Source organism: Felis catus, chromosome E2 (genome assembly GCF_018350175.1).
Source record: "Felis catus isolate Fca126 chromosome E2, F.catus_Fca126_mat1.0, whole genome shotgun sequence".
NCBI lineage: Eukaryota > Metazoa > Chordata > Mammalia > Carnivora > Felidae > Felis > Felis catus.
The window spans coordinates 114445-131729 of NC_058382.1; the positions used below are offsets into that span (position 1 = coordinate 114445).

Below are 17285 nucleotides of genomic sequence, written 5' to 3' on the forward strand. Positions count from 1 at the left end.
GTCATCTTGCTCTCGTTCTGAGGGTTTCAAACTCATGAACCAGGAGATGACCTGAGCCAAACTCAAGAGTCGGACACCTAACCCAATGAGCCATGCAGGCACCCCCAGGAACAACTTCTTGAGGCTCATGTCCAAGTTTCTTCCAGAAATACACCTGGACTTTCCTCTGCTGCTACAAGACTGGAGTCCTGAAATCAGGGAAAGAAGACAAGCCACCTGGGCCAGAGGCTTCCAATAGCCATCCCAGAGAAGGTGTGTTTCCTGCTCCCTTCCCTCTCCTACTCTGCCCCTCTCCCCATCTCCCCCTGGCCTAGCCCCAGCCAGGACTAGGGCCACTGTGGAATCTACATCTGGCAGAGTCAACAGGTCCCCATGTAGGTACACTCCCATGTGACACAGTTGGGGGTGGGGGGAGTCCCCTGGGCCCTATGCCAACACTCATTGTCCTCTCCAACTATAAAAGGAACTCTAAGGACTCTCATCTGGGATATATGAATCAGAGGGGAGGAGGGCAGTCACTGGTCCCTAGGCGGAGGCTGGGAGTCAGATTAAGGAAGGCACATCAACACTGAGATACGTAGTGCTCTGAGGGTGAGGGGTACTGCCACAACTTCATAAATCCTGTGACATGGATTTTTTTCAAAGCCTGTGTGAATTTTATAATCAGAAACAAAGAGAAAAAGGCTGCTCTCATGTTTTGATCATCTTGGTTTAAGAAGAACATGATGAGAAATCTGCACACATGACTATTTAACAACTTGAAATTCCACACAAGAAAAATTACAACACACACGAAAAGCATGCAGACATCAGGCCAAGGCCCCATGCCCAAAGTCATGAGAAGTCCATGGACCCAACCTGCTGAACCAGTCCTCTAAGAAACAAACATGAAAAGTGATGTGAGAGCCCCAACACCCCCCACCCCACAAAAGGCTATTTCTACAGTTGGCTGGGGACACCTCTGCAAGCCAGGCTGCGGATTGTGAACCCAACGGCTGCCATACTGTCAGCAGAGCTGAGGGCTTAGACAGGATGACCACTTGGCCTCACTCAGCCAGAGCCACAGGGGGAAGCCAGGAGGGGAACCCCTAAGGCACTGGCATCTGGGGAAGCTACAACAGTGCCCAACCAGCCTGTCCCTGGATCATCTGTACCTGAGCCTATACTGTTTACTCCCAAGCACAGTCTCCCTATGCTGCATGCATCCATTTATTCTTATTTCCAACCCCAAGCCTCCTAAACCTGTCCAATTCTCTCCATTGGAGAGAACCACTCCTCTGATCCCAACCACCAGCCTGGAGGCCCACAATACTCAGCCTCCCTTCCTTGCCCGCTCCTGCGCTTCCTTTCCAAAACCAATCCTATCTTCCCAGTTACAGCTGCCAGAAGCTGTGCTAATACCCCAAGTGCACTTCCACTCTCACTCTTCACCTGCCATGTGCTGCCCAATCCCTCCAAATGCCAGGCCCAGAGGATACAGGCACCCTCACCACCCAAACCACCTGTGCCCCTCTGTCACTGTGTGGACATGAGAATAACAAGGGAAACACAGCTGCACCACTTCCAACCCAACCCCCAGCCTCAGCACAGCCATCCCCTCCTTCCTGGTCCAGATCCCATGACCCCCTTTACCCAGCATTTTGTTTCATGGCTCAGTCTTCCCCACTGGATGGTTAGGAAGCCATAAGGTCACAGACCACATGAGTCTAGCTTTGGCTAGTGCAGCGCCACCTCTCCAGGGAACCATACCCCATCCTCAGATGGGCCTTCAGCTGATGGGCCTCAGAAACTGGCCTGAGGATGGACAGATGGTTTAGTGTGACCAATAGGCAACACCCCTGAAACTGGCTGCAAAAAGAATGGTCATCAACCTTCGGCTGGAGATAGTGTGTACAATAAATCGGGAGAGCAGAATGGCTGAGAAGAACAGAGAGAAAGGGATAGAGGAAGAGTGAGTCTGGAGGGGCCATGTGAATCCTGAGACCAGCCATGTCTGAAGCCTGAGAACACTGGGATGGTTGCAATGTCAGCCCCCAATTTGAACTGTTTGATGCTCCTGAGTCCCCTTCCTCACCCTGGCACCTCTCCAGCACGCAACGCACAAAGGAATTAAGAAAGGATGCTGAGACTGTGCGGCTGGCATAAGGGCACAACCAGAGGAATGAAAGGGGTGTCTGGGAGGGTGACATTGAGAATGGAAGGGCCTAAGAGGAAGCAGTTGCAAAGACACGACTGGGATCAGTCCATGGAGCCCGAGGACGTCAATGGTACCAGAGAACCCACAGAGCAGGGCCTCTAAGGAGGCTGGGGCCAAGATGGACGCCAGCCCAAGATCCGAAGAGGTGGAGGCGACTCCCTGAGGTGAGGATGGCTGAAGTGGACGCCAGGTCGGGTCTGAGGAGGCGCTGGGGATGAGATGGCGTCAGGGCGACTCCTCTTAAGTCAGGACTGCGGGCCTGGCTCCGGGGTCGACGGCTGAGAGGAACCCGTAAACACCCCTATCCAACCCCAGCTCCGGCCCAACTGGACCGCCAAGACCTCTTCCACAAAGCCCCAGGCGATGACGGTAGGTCGCCTTAGAGACGCAAGGGGACGTACAGCGGGAGCCGCACTCGGTCGCAAAAGGACCAAGCTGCAGAGCTCCGGATGCACCCATCTGCCCTGCCCCAAACCCGATCCAACCCTCGCCGCGCAGCTCACCCGCCTGACGGTTTCCGTGGTGACAACCGGAAGTCGCAGAACCGCCCCGCGCCGCTTTCTCCCGCCCTCAGAGAAACGCTGAGCTGTGATTGGAGTGGAGGCTGACCATACCGAGAGCTGAAGATCGCAAAGCGTCCCCACTGGAACTCGGGACCCGCTCTGAGAACACCCCTGCCCCACATTCCCATCTAAGTGTCCACCTATGTGAACTCCCAAAGTGCTTACCACTCTCTAGCGCAATACACGTTTTATTTGCTAGTTTACCTCAGCCAGGATCTCCGCGAGCGGGTTGCGTTTGCGGTGGGACATCGAGGGTACTCGACCCCGCACTCCTTGGGCAACGCCTATGGCCTTGCCGTGGCTCTGGCCCGCCCTGGTCACCCTGCCTCTGTGACCTCCAGGGGCAAGGACCTCGTGTGACCCACCCACTCAGCCGTCTGCACGAGTGGACTACGAGCGAAGCGACCTGAATCTGCCCCACTTAAAGATGGCGGCGGCACCGCCCATGCCTGGACCCACGAGCGTCCCCGGAAATGACCGAGCTTAGCCGAAAGTGTCCGAATACCAAGACGTATCGCTGAGCAACGCGGGGTGGCGGCGGCTGCGCAGGCGCACAGCGCAGGCCGGGCAAGAAAAGCCGAAGTCGGCGAGCGACGGAAATATCCGAAGCGGTGGGGCGCCCGAGGCCGTTGCGGACCTCCGCGCCGAAGCCGCTGCTGCCGCGGAAGCCGAGCCTCCCTCAGTACGCGGCCGCCGCCACCGCGGCCGCCGCCTCCTCCTTCCCCTCGAGCCGCACCCCCTCGCGGTGGGAACGAGTGAACCGACAGGCGGCACGGCCGCTGCTGGGCCTGAGGGGACCTAAGCGGACGAGGGGGAGGAGGGAGCGGCCGGGTGGGGGCGGGGCCTAGCGGGCCCGAGAACAGCCGAGTCGGCCCGAGCGCCGCCGAGCGAGCCCGAGGCGCTGGGCCAGGCCGGAGCCGGACTACGGGAGCCGACGCGGGCCGCGCGGTGGGCGCGGAGCGGCGCGGCAGGCCGGGCGGGCGGCGGCGGCAGCAGCAGCGGAGGAGGCCGCGGCGGCGGGTTCGAGTGGCGGAGGCGGCGCGGGTGGCGGCAGGGGGCCGGGTGGCCGGGGTCCCGGGCCCCGCAGCGGCGGCAGCGGCGGCGGCGGCAGGATGATCAAGCTGTTCTCGCTGAAGCAGCAGAAGAAGGAGGAGGAGTCGGCGGGCGGCACCAAGGGCAGCAGCAAGAAGGCGTCGGCTGCGCAGCTGCGGATCCAGAAGGGTAGGGGTTCGGGGGATGGGGGTGGGGGTCGGAGGTCAGCGCCTGGGGTGGGATGTTACAGGTTTCGGGAGTGGAATTATGCAGTCAGTGGGGGTCAGAGATGTGGCCACAGAAGTGGGGGGTTGGAGGTTAGGGCCTTAGTTTGGTGTGATGGGGCATTAGGGGTGAGTAATGTAGTCACCGGAGGGGTCAGAGACAGGCGTCCAAATGTAGAACATTTAGGATATTTAGAAAGCCAAAGCCAGGCATCTTGCATTAGGGACCGAGAATCAGAGAGTCCGTCAATGGAGGGCGGGTAGGAGGCGGGGGACTCCAGAATATAGGGGTCAGCAGGAATATGGGTGACAAAGAGGAGATTCGATAGTGGGGGGCCAAGGATTGGGGATAGGAGTGGGAGAAAATTTAGGGAAGTATGTTGGGATCATTAGGAATCTGAGAATCAGATGGGGTGCAGTAAGTTTTGGGGACCGATTTGTGGGTCTGGGGGTCACACGGCTATTTTGGGGCTTGGGATGACACATGGAGGGGCGAGAGAGTGTGCTAGGAACTGGAGATGGGAGTAAGGTTGCAATTAGACTGTCGTGCTGTAGGCGGTGGGAATCTTAGAGGGGTACAGCAATGGGAACGCATATGTCTGAGGGTTAGATGGGTACCTGAATTTGGGATGACAAACAGAAGAGAGGAGAGACATGGGGACAGGATTGGTGAGGAGACAATGGGGAGCAGCATCCTTGAGTTTGGGTGGATAGGTGGGGACCAACAGTGTCCGCTAGAAAATGGAGGTCATGTTTGGGGATCCTGAGGTTTGGGGTAGTTGGAGGCTCTTGGAGGCCACATGGGAGTGGGAGCATTTGGGAGCTGGGTTGGGGGTACCCCGCTCTCAAGTGCTGAGACATAAGGCTATAAATTCAGAAGAATTGGAACTTACCCTGGGCCAGGAACTATTGCATAGCACAGTTGAAAATGCATGTTTGAAGTATGCCATGGATCTAGCACCTACACCTGCTCTGAGTGCCCTCATCTCTCCCTCTTTTTGTTCCCTTTCTCTGCTGTGCAAACCCAGACATAAACGAGCTGAACCTGCCCAAGACGTGTGACATCAGTTTCTCAGATCCAGACGATCTCCTCAACTTCAAACTGGTTATTTGTCCTGATGAGGTAAGGGCACACTAAGTTGGACTCCCAGGCATGGCCCGGGGGGGGGGCACCTTGTGTTGGGAGACCTGGTTTACCCGCCAAGCCCTGCAGGATGGTGCCCTAACACCTTCCTCTTTCTTTTCACAGGGTTTCTACAAGAGTGGGAAGTTTGTGTTCAGTTTTAAGGTGAGTCCCAGGTGGGCAGGGATGGCTCCCTGGCTGAGGAGGCAACAGCTGAGGACCCAACCAGGCACTGCTGGGGCACCTATCTATTTTCTCTCTCTTTTTGGAGCCAGGTGGGCCAGGGTTACCCACATGACCCCCCCAAGGTGAAATGTGAGACAATGGTCTATCACCCCAACATTGACCTCGAGGGCAACGTCTGCCTCAACATCCTCAGGTGAGGGCCCTGACTTTGGACTGCACAGATGTCTGCCCTTTCCCTCTCTCCTGTACTCTGTGGTACTCTATCTCTTCATCTCCACATTTTCTTCAAGTCTTGCCCTTAGCTTTCTCCTGGGCCTGACCTGTTCAGTCCCAGCAGGCTCTGTGGTGGCCACTCACCAGTGTCTGACCCTGATTCTTTGTCCACAGAGAGGACTGGAAACCAGTCCTTACGATAAACTCCATAATTTATGGCCTGCAGTATCTCTTCTTGGTGAGTAGGGGTGGGGGCGAGGCGGGGGAGGGGGGTGAAGGTTGCCCCTCTCTGCTCTTAGGGCCTGTTGACCCCCACCCATACCGGCCACAGGAGCCCAACCCTGAAGACCCACTGAACAAGGAGGCCGCCGAGGTCCTGCAGAACAACCGGCGGCTGTTTGAGCAGAATGTGCAGCGCTCCATGCGAGGTGGCTATATCGGCTCCACCTACTTTGAGCGCTGCCTGAAATAGGGCTGGCGCACGCCCACCCCTGCCAGGGCCACCAGCCCCGGCGTCCCCTGCAAATATTTATTGGGGGCCACAGGTGGGGGGCATGGGGTGGCTGGTGGGGGAATCCCATGCCCTGGCCTTGCCTCCCCTCCTTGCCACCCGCTCCTAGTTATTTTTTTTTTTAACCACCATGTGATTAAGGTCGGCGCTGCCTCCCCCCGACCCACTCAGCGATGGGAAATGAATTGGCTTGTCTAGCCCCCAGCTGGGTGCTGTCCAGCCCCCCACTCTGGGCTCTGGGGTGGGTGGCCAAGGGGACCGGGTGGCTGGGGCTTGGGAACCCCACCCCTCCACCACTGGAGGTCCCACCAGGCTATTAAAGGGGAATGTTACTGCATGGCCTCCGTCTCTTCCTTCTCTGGGGGTGGGAGGGGGAGGTGATGTCCACCAGGGCTCTCGCAGTAAGCGTGGTGGAAGATGTATGGTCACAGGTGGCACTAGGGTACCCCTCAGTAGGCTATCCAGTGCCTGGAACCAGCCCTAGGGGAGGGAGGGGTAGTAGGGAGACCACACCCCAAGCTTAAGGCTAGATGGAATGAATTCCAATCTGGGACCAGCGAGGGGCAGGATCCAGTAACCACTTGCTTCCTGGCTGGTAAGCCAGCATAGAGGAAAGTCCGTGCCATCTCCAGCTCTGCCCCCTCCTGCTATGGTTGGGCCTATTAAGAACTTGTCCCTGGTGCTACCAGGTGCCTGAGGTCCACAAATATTGGGGAGACGTCAGGGTCCGTCGGATGAGCTGGGCCCTCTAGTGGGTGAAGTGGTGGGGTGCGGGACCTCTGGGGTGGCCAGGCGGAAGGCGCCCGATGATGCACCAACCCGGCGGGAACTGGGATCCCAGACGTGGCTCGGCTGGAACCTATGGAACACCCTCAGGCAGGCCGTAGAGAGACGAAAGGTGGTGCGCATGCGCCTAGGTGCCGGGCCCCTCCAGAAGACGTACGCATGCGCGCTCTTGTCCCCTCCCATCGTTCCGGGTGCCGGCGGAACGTGTGACGTCAGATCATCTTTTCCGGAAACGGCGACGACGGCAGAAAGAACCGAGGGGCTGTCGTTGGTGGGCGCGCCTGGAATCCGAGTGAGGAGAGTGTGACCCGGAAGCGGAAGCGGATTCCCGTCCCAGGTCCGGTGAGTGGCCCCTGCCGTGCCGAGGGTCCCGGGTGGGTGCGTGGGCGACGACATACGAGGGCCTCTCCACCTGGGCGTCGACTGCCTTGCCCCTCCCCGGGACCCTGGCTTCATCATCGGGCCAACTTGTTCTCGGTGTGCAGGCTTCCCCACGCCCCCCCCCCCCGATTCTGTCCTAAGTGAACAGGGCGCCCTACCGCCCGTCTTCCCTCTCTGGGTGTACAGGGATCCCCAAGGACCCCTAACTCTCCTAGGTCTACAAAGCTCTCCAGCGTCCATCACGTCCTTAGCGTACCGGTTTCTCCCACGCCCCACAACCATATTCTCCTCACCCAGGTTCCTTCTCCATTTGGACCCTCCAAATCCGAATGCCATTCATACGCTGTCAGCTTCAGAACTCCCTGTATCCACTTTGTTATTGGCACTCAGGCCCTCCACTTATCCTTCCATCCCCAGTCGGTTCCCCACAATTGCCCTGTCTTAGGCGCTCAGCGTCCCAATCCAGGTCCTCGCCATGATCTGGAGAGGCTGAAGCCTTGAACCTCCTTGGGGGCACTATGATGAAAGGCTTGGGGTGGGTATATCGTGGAGGACTTTCAGATATTGCTGGCCCACTTGTATCCATGGGGCTACTGTGGTGTTCCAGACTACGTTTTGGCCTTCTGTTATCGCTTCCTCTCCCTACTCACCCCTTCCCTTTTTGCAAGACCAACTATCACCCCTCCCCATACACATTGTGATCCCTGCTCTGCTTCTTGCCCTTTTTCTGGGCTCTCCCACCACCTTGCAGCTAGGCTTCACACTTGGCACAGGCCCACTGGTGGGCTCCTGCTACCATGGACCTGTTGTTTGGGCGCCGGAAGACACCAGAGGAACTGCTGAGGCAGAACCAGCGGGCCCTGAACCGTGCCATGCGAGAGTTGGACCGTGAACGACAGAAGCTAGAGACCCAGGAGAAGAAAATCATTGCAGACATCAAGAAGATGGCCAAGCAGGGCCAGATGGTGAGCTCAGTTGGGCAAAGGCTGGGACACAGGACTAGGTGCTGTTTGGTCAGACATTGCTGTAACCACAGACCATGTATGACAGGACACCAATAGGTGCTTTGAGTGAAACAAAGGGCAAGCAGGGCTTCCCTATTTTGGGAATCCAGAAAGACTGCCTCCCAGAAGGTGACATCAGGGCCACAAACCTTGAGTAATAGAGAGTGAGCCTGTGAAAATCCAAGCAACCAGTGCGTGAAACAGATGAAGCAAATGTTCCATGAGTGAGTGATAGGTGAGCTCAGGAGAGAGGATAGGCCAGACCAGTTGAAATCAAGGGCCACAGTGGGAGTGGAGTCAGAGGTGTTAATGCAAAGAGATGTGGCCTGAAATACACTGTGCCCTGGAGCTCAGTAAAAGAGACAGAGGGGCACCTGGATGGCTTAGTTGGTTGAGCATCCAGCTTAGGCTCAGGTCATGATCTCACAGTTCATGAGTTCTAGCCCTGCGTAGGGTTCACTGCTGTCAGTGCAGAGCCTGCTTCATATCCTCTGCCCCCCACCCCTCAAAACTAAGTTAAAAAAAATAAAATAGACAGCCTGAAGCACTAGGGAGCAGAGCCCATGACAGGTGATAGAGCTTGAACCTAAGCAGTTGGGTTGAAGACGTGCCAATTCCCAGAATAAGCAAGGCAAGGAAGAGATTTAAGGAAGTCAGGAGCTATGGATAGATTTACATGCGATGTGGGATAAAGAGCTTGAGGTATGAGCCTATGTGAGGTGGAGGGAGAGGCAAATTCATCAGCCAGGAATAGACATCCTAAGTCAAGGGAGTGTGACTCTAGATATGGAGGGAAAAGGATGACTGAATACAGTGAGCTCAGCCTTCCTTCCAGCGTTTGTGGGTCAGAGAAGTAAGCTACAAAGGAGCCTATGGAGTGGTGACCCAAGAGACAGGAGAATGAGGTTGGGAGGAGGGAGGGGGAAGTGACCACTGGGTTTAACCACATGTAAATTGCTGAAAACATCAATTGGAATGGTGCAATTGGAGCCTCTTCCCTCAGCCCACTCTCCCTGCCACCTTTGTCCACTCCCTCAGGATGCCGTGCGAATCATGGCAAAAGACTTGGTGCGCACTCGGCGTTATGTGCGCAAATTTGTGTTGATGAGGGCCAACATCCAGGCTGTGTCCCTGAAGATCCAGACACTGAAGTCTAACAACTCAATGGCACAAGCTATGAAGGGGGTCACCAAAGCCATGGGCACCATGAACAGACAGGTGCGCCTCTCCCATTCCCCGTCCCTCCTCCCCCAACTAATGTCAGGGACCAGACTCAGACTCACCCTCCCCACACCCCACTTCCAGCTGAAGTTGCCTCAAATCCAGAAGATCATGATGGAATTTGAGCGGCAGGCCGAGATCATGGACATGAAGGAGGAGATGATGAATGATGCAATTGATGATGCCATGGGTGATGAGGAAGATGAAGAGGAGAGGTTAGGGGACACCAGGTGTGGGGAGGGTGGGAATGGATGCGGGGTCCTTATACAGGCCTGGCCCTCATAAAATTCTTCTCTCTTCCCAAGTGACGCCGTTGTGTCCCAGGTCCTGGATGAGCTAGGATTGAGCCTGACAGATGAGCTGTCAAGTGAGTGCACCAAACCTTGGGCCCGGTCCCACCCAACGGTCCAGCCACAGCCCGACCCCTCCCCTCCCAGCATTATTCCTTTCTACAGGAGATGTTCTATTCCCCCCACTCTGTAGACCTCCCCTCTACCGGAGGCTCACTCAGTGTGGCTGCCAGTGGGAAGAAAGCAGAAGCTGCAGCCTCAGCCCTAGTAGATGCCGACGCAGACCTGGAGGAGCGGCTCAAGAATCTGCGGAGGGACTGACCACCCTATACCACCCTGGTGGGAGGCAGGCAATAGATGCCCGGCAGCTTTACTGTACTTCTTCTGTAATAAAGGATTGGACACTAATTCCTAGGCCTGTGTGACTGGCCTGATGTGGGCCAGGCTGGGGTCCCTTGGGACAGAGGTCACATACAGGCTTGGTAAAGGGGTGGTTGGCATGCATGGCAGAAGGCCAAGTGCCACATTAGGGGGGTTGTGAGATAAAGAAGGCTGGACTGCTTCCCTGTTTGTGGCAGTGGTTGACAGGTCAAGTGTCCGGGGATGTTCAGTTTGGGAGCGGACGGTCAGCTGTGAGCCCTGCTTCAGCACCCCTCCCAAGGTCTCCAGTGCCTATCACCTTGAAGAGAGTGGGTTTCCCACATACCCTGGAAGTCTGGGCTCATCTGCCAGGGATCCTCAAACACCCAGCTCAGTATGGTACCATCTGATTATGAAAAATAGTTATACCCAAGTCTAGGAAGCACTCAGGAAGAATGGCCACCATGCAGGATGTATCTGGGGCTTCACCCTGCCTGCCCCACACATCAGCCTGGACCTTCCCACCTAGAGGGCACCCAACAACCTCCAGCATGTTCACCATGCGACCCTTCCCCCAATCTGAAACACTCTCTCCATTGGGAAGGGCCCAAGAAGGATGCTCTTCCCTATCCCATGGACACCAAGGTGGCTGAGGGCAAATGCCCCCACACCTACTCTGTCCACCAGGGCATGGTGAGGGAATTGAGACAAGGCCCCAGGACCACGGCCCCCACCAAAAGAGGCCTGAAGAACTGGTGAAGTTTTTATTAAATCCACATAAGTAAAAACCATATTGTGAAGGACTGGGGGATGGGGCCACCAAGAAGTAGGAGCCAGGCCACCAGAGGGGGGCGTGGGGGAGAGGGGATTTGACAGGACAGAGAACAGAGCCACGTTGGGTTGGCCTGAGAGGCCACAGCCTCAGGGGCCATCACCAGGACCACTGGATAGCTCCTGGGCACTCAGGCCAGCACCAGGCAGGCTCAGCGGTGGGGGCTCCACCAGCACAGCTGAGAACTTGGTGTCACCAAAGGCCTCGTTCATGCGAGTCTCGAAGAAGCGTTGCAGGCCGATGATGGACTGCACATCTGCCTTGTCCTGAGCCAGGCATATTGCAGTAGGTGGGTCCTAGCTCTCCCTCCTCCCACCTACCCTCCCCCTGCCACCAGCCCCATTCTCCCCAAGCTCACCTCTGTCAGCTTGTTGAACTGCTTAAACATGCGGCCCACATCCTGGGCAAACTCCTGGGGGGAGCTATAGGGAGGTGACAACTTCTCCTGGAGACGGGCGCGGATCAGGGTTAAGTCCAGGGTGCCGCCAGGCTGATCCTGTAGACAGAGGCCAGGCTGAAAGTGAGGCCAGGCAGCCCCACCCCCCCCCTCCCCCGCTGAAGTCCCAGGACTCACCAGGGAAAAAGTGGAGTCAGTAGCCAGCTGGTGCAGGGGACGGCAGGGCTCGTGACAAAACAGGGCCAGCAGGACACGCTCACACTTCTATGAACAGGACAAGTGACATCAGAGCCAAAGAGGGGTAAGGCTGCTGAGCAACTCTTAAAGGAGCAGGCCCTCACCCTCACCTGCTGGTTGGCTGGCGAGAGCTTGGCCACCACACCAGTGCTATCGCCACCATCCAGACTCAGGCTGCCATCTTCCTCTTTCAGATCAGGTAGCACATGGCAGAGAGAGCAACTCCACTCCTCCCTGGATAGAAGGAGAATGAGGGGCTGCACAGAAGCCAGCCAGCCCAGCCCTCCACCCAGCACAGACCCTACACAAGCCTCGCACCCTGGCACATCCTGCAGGGCAGGCAGGTGGCAGTCCAGGTGGAAGCAGAACTCGCACTGGTTGCACATGACCAGATCGCCTGGCTTCTGGCAGACGCGGCAGATGGTGGCACTGTCATCCAGGGCACCGGGGCCACCTGCTGGGGCTGAAGTGCCCTCTGGAGCCACTACCTCTAGACCTGAACTAGTGCTGCCACTGGGTGAGGCCAGGCGGGGGCCCTCAGCGCCAGGGCCCTCAGCCAGGGCCATCAGCACAGGCTTGGTCTCAGGGCCTTCAGTGGCAGCAGGTGGGGCTCCGATGGCCGCCTCTGTCTCTTCCTCCTGCAAAGAGATAAGGGGTGTTCAGCAGGATGCTGATGTGGGCATTCATTTCCCAGCCAGTCACTTGGGGCAGACTCACCTTGACAATGGCCATGCCAGGCAGTGGAGGGGCACCAGGAGCCCCAGGTGGAGCAGTCCCAGGCTGTCCAGCAGCAGCAGCTGCAGCACCACGCTCAATAACAATGAGATTGTAATCTTCAGTGGTGCTGCCTGGGAAGACTTTGAAAACTGGTGGCTGGCTATCAGCCGTGAGATCCAGGTCCAGGCGCTCAAGGCTCACCCGTGGCACCTTGCGCATGAGGCCACTCACCTCGCCCTCACCTGAGCGGGACCTGTGGGTGCGGCTTGGTGTTAGCACACCCATCCCTATCCCCATCTGGCTCCACCAAAGGATAGCCAAACTCACCGCTTCACACCTGACACATGGGGCTCTGCACTCGAGTAAGGATCGTCTGCTCAGAAAATAGAAAAAAGAAGGTTGGGGATAGACCTAAAGCACTGGAGCTCTCCCACCTACAAGGCACTCACCTGAGCCAAAGCCATAGCCTTCCTGCACCTCCATGGGCTGTGGGCAAAGCAGGTGGACCTCAGTGAGCAGGTGTCCCATAGGACCGTTGCCCCTACCCTACGCTGCCAGGGTCCCCCCTCCCCTGCTCACCTGGCTGCTGCCAGAACCCTGCTTGCTCAAGGGCCCTGGAGCCCGAGGAGGGGCCATGGGCGTAGGGCCTGTTGAGTTGGTGCCTGGACGCTCTGCCACGATCTTGCCTGCATAAAGAAAAAATTAGCATTAAGAAGACAATGTCTGGAATGATTGCAATGTGTAACACAGAAAAGAAAGGGACACACCGAAAGCCTCTGCACTCTTGGTCCAGGCATTGAGGTCCCACTGGAACTTCATCTCACCATGTGGCTCCACAGGATCCACAATCATCTTGAGGGCCCGATGCAGCTGGAAATAGATCTGAAAAAGGGGCAGTGCATGAACATACAGACAATAAACAAGGCTCCAGGGTGCTGAGCGGCACCTGCCTGGATCCCATCACCTGAGTGTCCACCAGCACACACCAGCTTCTTGGAGAGCAGCAGAGCTGTGTTGTTGTCACTCTCCAGAGCCCATGAGGCAAAGCGCAGGATATGTTCCTGGTGCTTCTGGATCTTGGTCATGGTCCAGTGTTGTCGCTCCAGGCGCTCCTGCTGCCCCTCTGTCACCTTCTGCAGGTAGAGGAGAAGACCAAGGAAAGAAAACACCAAGGATGGCATCAACAGCCAGCACAAAGTGCTAGTCCCCAAGACCCTCCCACTGTAGATAGGGTTGGCAGCCAGCAGATGGGACCCAGAAACCCTCCCCCCTCAAACGGGGCATACCTGGGCATCGTTGACCAGCACACGGCCCCGCTTGTTCAGTTCCTTCATGATCTGCAAAATGGCCATCTTAACATCCACCTGCACACGCTTCTGTACATCAGACACTTGGCGGATCCTGGGGGAGCAGCAGAGTGAGCCAGGTTAGGAAGGTGCTCAGCAGGAACTGCCCCCAACTATGGCCCTGGCTTCCACACTTACGAGCTGCGAACCTCCTTGGTGTTCTTCTGCAGCGTCGCATGCTTGTCCCCAAGGCGTTTTACCAGTGAGGCCAGGAGCTTGCGCTGGTTCCTCACTGCATCCTCCAGAAACTGATATCTGAGGGCAAACAGAAGTGGGCCTGGGTGCTGAACATGGGAACGGGCAGCACCCAGCCATCCTGCTTCAGTACTCACTGGTGGTCCTTGTGGGTGTTGAGCTGGCAGTCCCTACAAGTGAGGGTGTCACAGCTCTCACAGAACAGCACAAGGGGCTCGTGCTTGTGCACGTTGCAGTACACTGTGCGCTCACCGTCCCTGGACTTGGCTGGCCCTGGGGAACAGAAGAAACCATGAGGCTGAAGCTCGTCCTTTAGCTATCTCCAACTCAAGTGGTAGACAGAACTTAAGGCCTCACTTCCTGCCTGTCCTGCAACCATAGGCTGTCTGCTGGGAAAACCCAAAGGCCCTGCATCAGTGGCCAGGAAAAAAGCACAGGCCTGTAAGCCTAGATCCTTCCTCTCAAAACCCTCTGCCCCAACCCTGACCCAGAGAATTACCCCTGCTCCTTCCAGCTTCTGACACTGACAACAAACTAAAGACTTTGACGAGACCTCCCATCTGCTATTCCCTTTACTAGAACCTTCCCTGGGTAGACACTCAGGAGAGCCCCTCCACCTTGAAAACCTCCACTGGGCTCCATTTCTCCTCTCTCACAGCAGGTTCTGTCCAGCAGAGGAGAGATTATGGCTACTGTGGCATCCAAGCACACAGAATGTTTGCTTGCTGGCACACACAGAAGCCAATCAGGGACTAGAGACACTGCTCAGGTGCAGCTTCCTCAGAAGTCATGTCTTGGTTGATCTCTCTTCAGTAATTAAGAAGTCCACAAACCTTTTACAACCCATAGGCCTACGGAAGGTTCTGGCCTCACAAAGCCTTGTCAGGATAGAAAAAGTGAAAATGTCAGACCAAACCCCTCACTGAGAGATCAAGTCTCCTCTCTCTGAGAAGAATCTTGGTGATTAAAGTAATACTGCAAAAAGGCCAATACACCGCTACCCCACTCCCAACCTGTCACCACCAGCAAGCTGCTTGAGACCATCTACCCAATCTCAATTACATCTTGGCTACACTATTCCAGCCTAAGACATACAACACTGGGATACAAGTCAACCAGACAGACCACAGTTCCTCCAATATTGCCCCCTCCTGCACCCTGCCTGACTAAACCCAGGAGCCCTTTGCTCCTGATTCCTCATGCCCCACAGCCACCACCTCCATCCTTATCTTCTTGCCAATGCTATGCTATCCTCTGTGACTGAGAAGTCACAGTGTAACTACCAGAAGGCCACACATAGTGAGTTCTGAACCAAAAACCAGGCTAGACTCAAAAAGTACTTTTATGTGCCACTACCAACATCTACAGAAAAGCCTACAAATACTTTAGCTGAACTTTAAAATGCGTATGATCCAAAGATGAAAGATTTCTAAAACTCACTCTCCGTCCATAATGGTCTTGAAGGTTCTTGCAGTTTATCAACACATTGTGGCTCAGAGGCCTCACTTTCCCATACAGAGACTTAACCATGTTGCCAGTGAATTCTTCAAAAGGCCTCATACCCTTTCTCCAAACTCCCTGGGCTTCCCTGTTGGAATAAGCTGGCCCCTCCCACTGGAGCTTTTCCCCTGAGGAGGGGTGGGGGTGGGTCCCTGATGAGCTTCCTTGAACCCTCAGTGCAAAAGGCCCCCTGGCATACAGAGCACCCCCCTCCAAACCCCCTGCTGTCCGGGACTCTGCCCACTCCCTGCCTGTGGCCTTTTCCCTCCCACCTGGACCAGCAGGCAGAGACTGGCACACCTGAGCCCCAGCCTCCCCATTTTTGACTGGTGCCCTAAAACCCTTCAGGTCGTACCCCCTAAAAAAAAAAGAAAGAAAAGAGAAGAAAAAAACAAAAAGCTCCTTGGGACCCATCCGCCATCTGTAACCAGCACCACAAACAGCTGAGAACAGATGTAAGGTACCAAGGCTTTTCCCCTCTGCCTTGCATACCAGTGGAGCGCACAGTGTGGTCCTTGGTGTACTTCACCCGCTGGTGTGCCTCCACACACGTCTCACACAGCGGCTCAGAGCACTCCACACAGTAGCTGGTGGCAGGGGCGTTATCCTCACAGCTAGTGCAGCACTGCTGGGCAAAGGCAAAGTAAGCAGAGACAGAACCACCAAATAGGTCCTTACATACACCCCAGGTAATACAACCTGAAATAGTGTCTTTACCTAGCCTATGCAGTCTGCCTAGAGCCTTGCAGTGTGAGAAAAATAAAGTCTGGAACTAGTACCATGTCCCCAGGCCTCCTAGGGTTTGCTGGAGCAGGACATACCTGATTTGCATCCTGGGAGTCTGTGGCAGCCTTGCTGCCACTGTCACGCATAAAATAATTCTCCACAATGTCTTTGGAGAAGCATTGCTGCTTGCACACAGGACAGTCAACCACTGGGGGGGAAAAAAAATTCCTTTTTGAGACTGTTGCAAATTCACCTCCAAGCTATAAACCCATGGTCCCACTGAGCCTCAACCTCCATCCCAAGGAGGGCCGGATCCTCTCCTCAGGAAGGAGGCCAAACCCTTCCTTCATCGAACTTGAAGCAGACACCCCATGTGAGCGCCAAGCCCAGACTCCAATGCCCATACCCAATTCCGACACGCACTATCCAGGTCCCTATCCTCTCACCCAAATGATCCCCCGCCATCACCACGCTGAGAACCCAATCCCCACACCGAGTCGGGAATGCGGTGGGGGATGGGCTACTTCGGTCGGACCGTACTCACCGGCGCCGTCGCCCGCCGCACCGCCATCCCCCGAGCTGTTGGCGGCGGCGGGCGCCGGAGGCCCGAGGCAGGCACTGCAGGCCGAGTGCAGGCAGGGCAACAGGCGCGGCTCCCTCTCGGGGCGCAGGCGCTCCCGGCACACACCGCAATGCTCCAGGAGCTCCAGCGCCTCGCCACCGCCCCCCGCGGGCGACGACGCCGAGGCCGAGGCCGCAGCAGCGGCCGAGGAGGCGGCGGCGCGCTTTTCGCCGCCCGCCGAACCCTCGCCCGGACCCGGGCTGGCCGAGGCCGCCGCCGCCGCCGCGGCCGAGGCCGCCGCCGCCGAGGCCGCCATTCACACGCCGCCGGGGGCGCCCAGGGGGGAGGAGGGGCGCGGGGCCCGCCGCGCAGGCGCAAACGCGCTCGCCACCAACGGCTGGGCCGCCGCCGCCGCGAGGCCGAGCGCCGCCACGCGCCGCCTGGGCTACTGCCCGCTGCGCGCGGGGCGCTGCCGAAGCCCGACCGGCCGCCGCCCGCTAGCCTTCCGCCGACGAAGACCGCCCTTCCTCTTCACAGGCCGCCCAGAAACCGAGCCACACGCCACGCGAACAACCGCTCGCCCGCGCGCCCGCTCGCAGAAAGAGCCGCGGCCGGGGGGCGGGACAGAAATAACTGGCGCCGACGCCGTCGCGCAAGCGCGCTGGGTGCCTTGCGCCCGGGG

At 57.2% G+C, this 17285-nt stretch overlaps 3 protein-coding genes across 7 annotated transcripts; 2 read left to right on the top strand and 1 right to left on the bottom strand.

Annotated features, from left to right (window-relative positions):
- Window positions 1–3745: 3745 nt before the first annotated feature.
- On the top strand, window positions 3746–6386 carry UBE2M (ubiquitin conjugating enzyme E2 M). The gene is made up of 6 exons (XM_023245780.2): window positions 3746–3981; window positions 5045–5139; window positions 5266–5304; window positions 5415–5518; window positions 5713–5776; window positions 5870–6386. The coding sequence occupies exons 1-6, from the start codon at window positions 3873–3875 to the stop codon at window positions 6008–6010; spliced, it is 552 nt and encodes a 183-aa protein (XP_023101548.1). The 5' UTR covers window positions 3746–3872; the 3' UTR covers window positions 6011–6386.
- A 632-nt stretch (window positions 6387–7018) lies between these two features.
- Window positions 7019–10139, top strand: CHMP2A (charged multivesicular body protein 2A). Of its 5 annotated transcripts, none has more exons than XM_019818480.2 (6): window positions 7019–7177; window positions 7968–8181; window positions 9259–9438; window positions 9526–9656; window positions 9747–9808; window positions 9925–10139. In XM_019818480.2, exons 2-6 carry the CDS (start codon window positions 8014–8016, stop codon window positions 10050–10052), a joined length of 669 nt encoding a protein of 222 aa, XP_019674039.1. In that variant the 5' UTR covers window positions 7019–7177; window positions 7968–8013; the 3' UTR covers window positions 10053–10139. The 5 variants fall into 5 exon arrangements, with proteins under 5 accessions (XP_019674039.1, XP_011287827.1, XP_019674041.1 ...); XM_011289525.4 differs by having other exon boundaries at window positions 7024–7177; window positions 7972–8181; XM_019818482.3 differs by having other exon boundaries at window positions 7026–7172; window positions 7972–8181.
- A 702-nt stretch (window positions 10140–10841) lies between these two features.
- TRIM28 (tripartite motif containing 28) lies at window positions 10842–17090 on the bottom strand. Its single transcript, XM_019818467.3, has 17 exons — window positions 16586–17090; window positions 16137–16249; window positions 15808–15940; window positions 13953–14088; window positions 13759–13875; window positions 13561–13675; window positions 13261–13407; window positions 13042–13156; window positions 12854–12960; window positions 12724–12760; window positions 12602–12647; window positions 12275–12527; window positions 11876–12195; window positions 11668–11791; window positions 11498–11584; window positions 11282–11419; window positions 10842–11189 (listed from the first exon to the last, which is right to left on the bottom strand). The coding sequence occupies exons 1-17, from the start codon at window positions 16917–16919 to the stop codon at window positions 11013–11015; spliced, it is 2499 nt and encodes an 832-aa protein (XP_019674026.2). The 5' UTR covers window positions 16920–17090; the 3' UTR covers window positions 10842–11012.
- Between the last annotated feature and the right edge of the window lie 195 nt (window positions 17091–17285).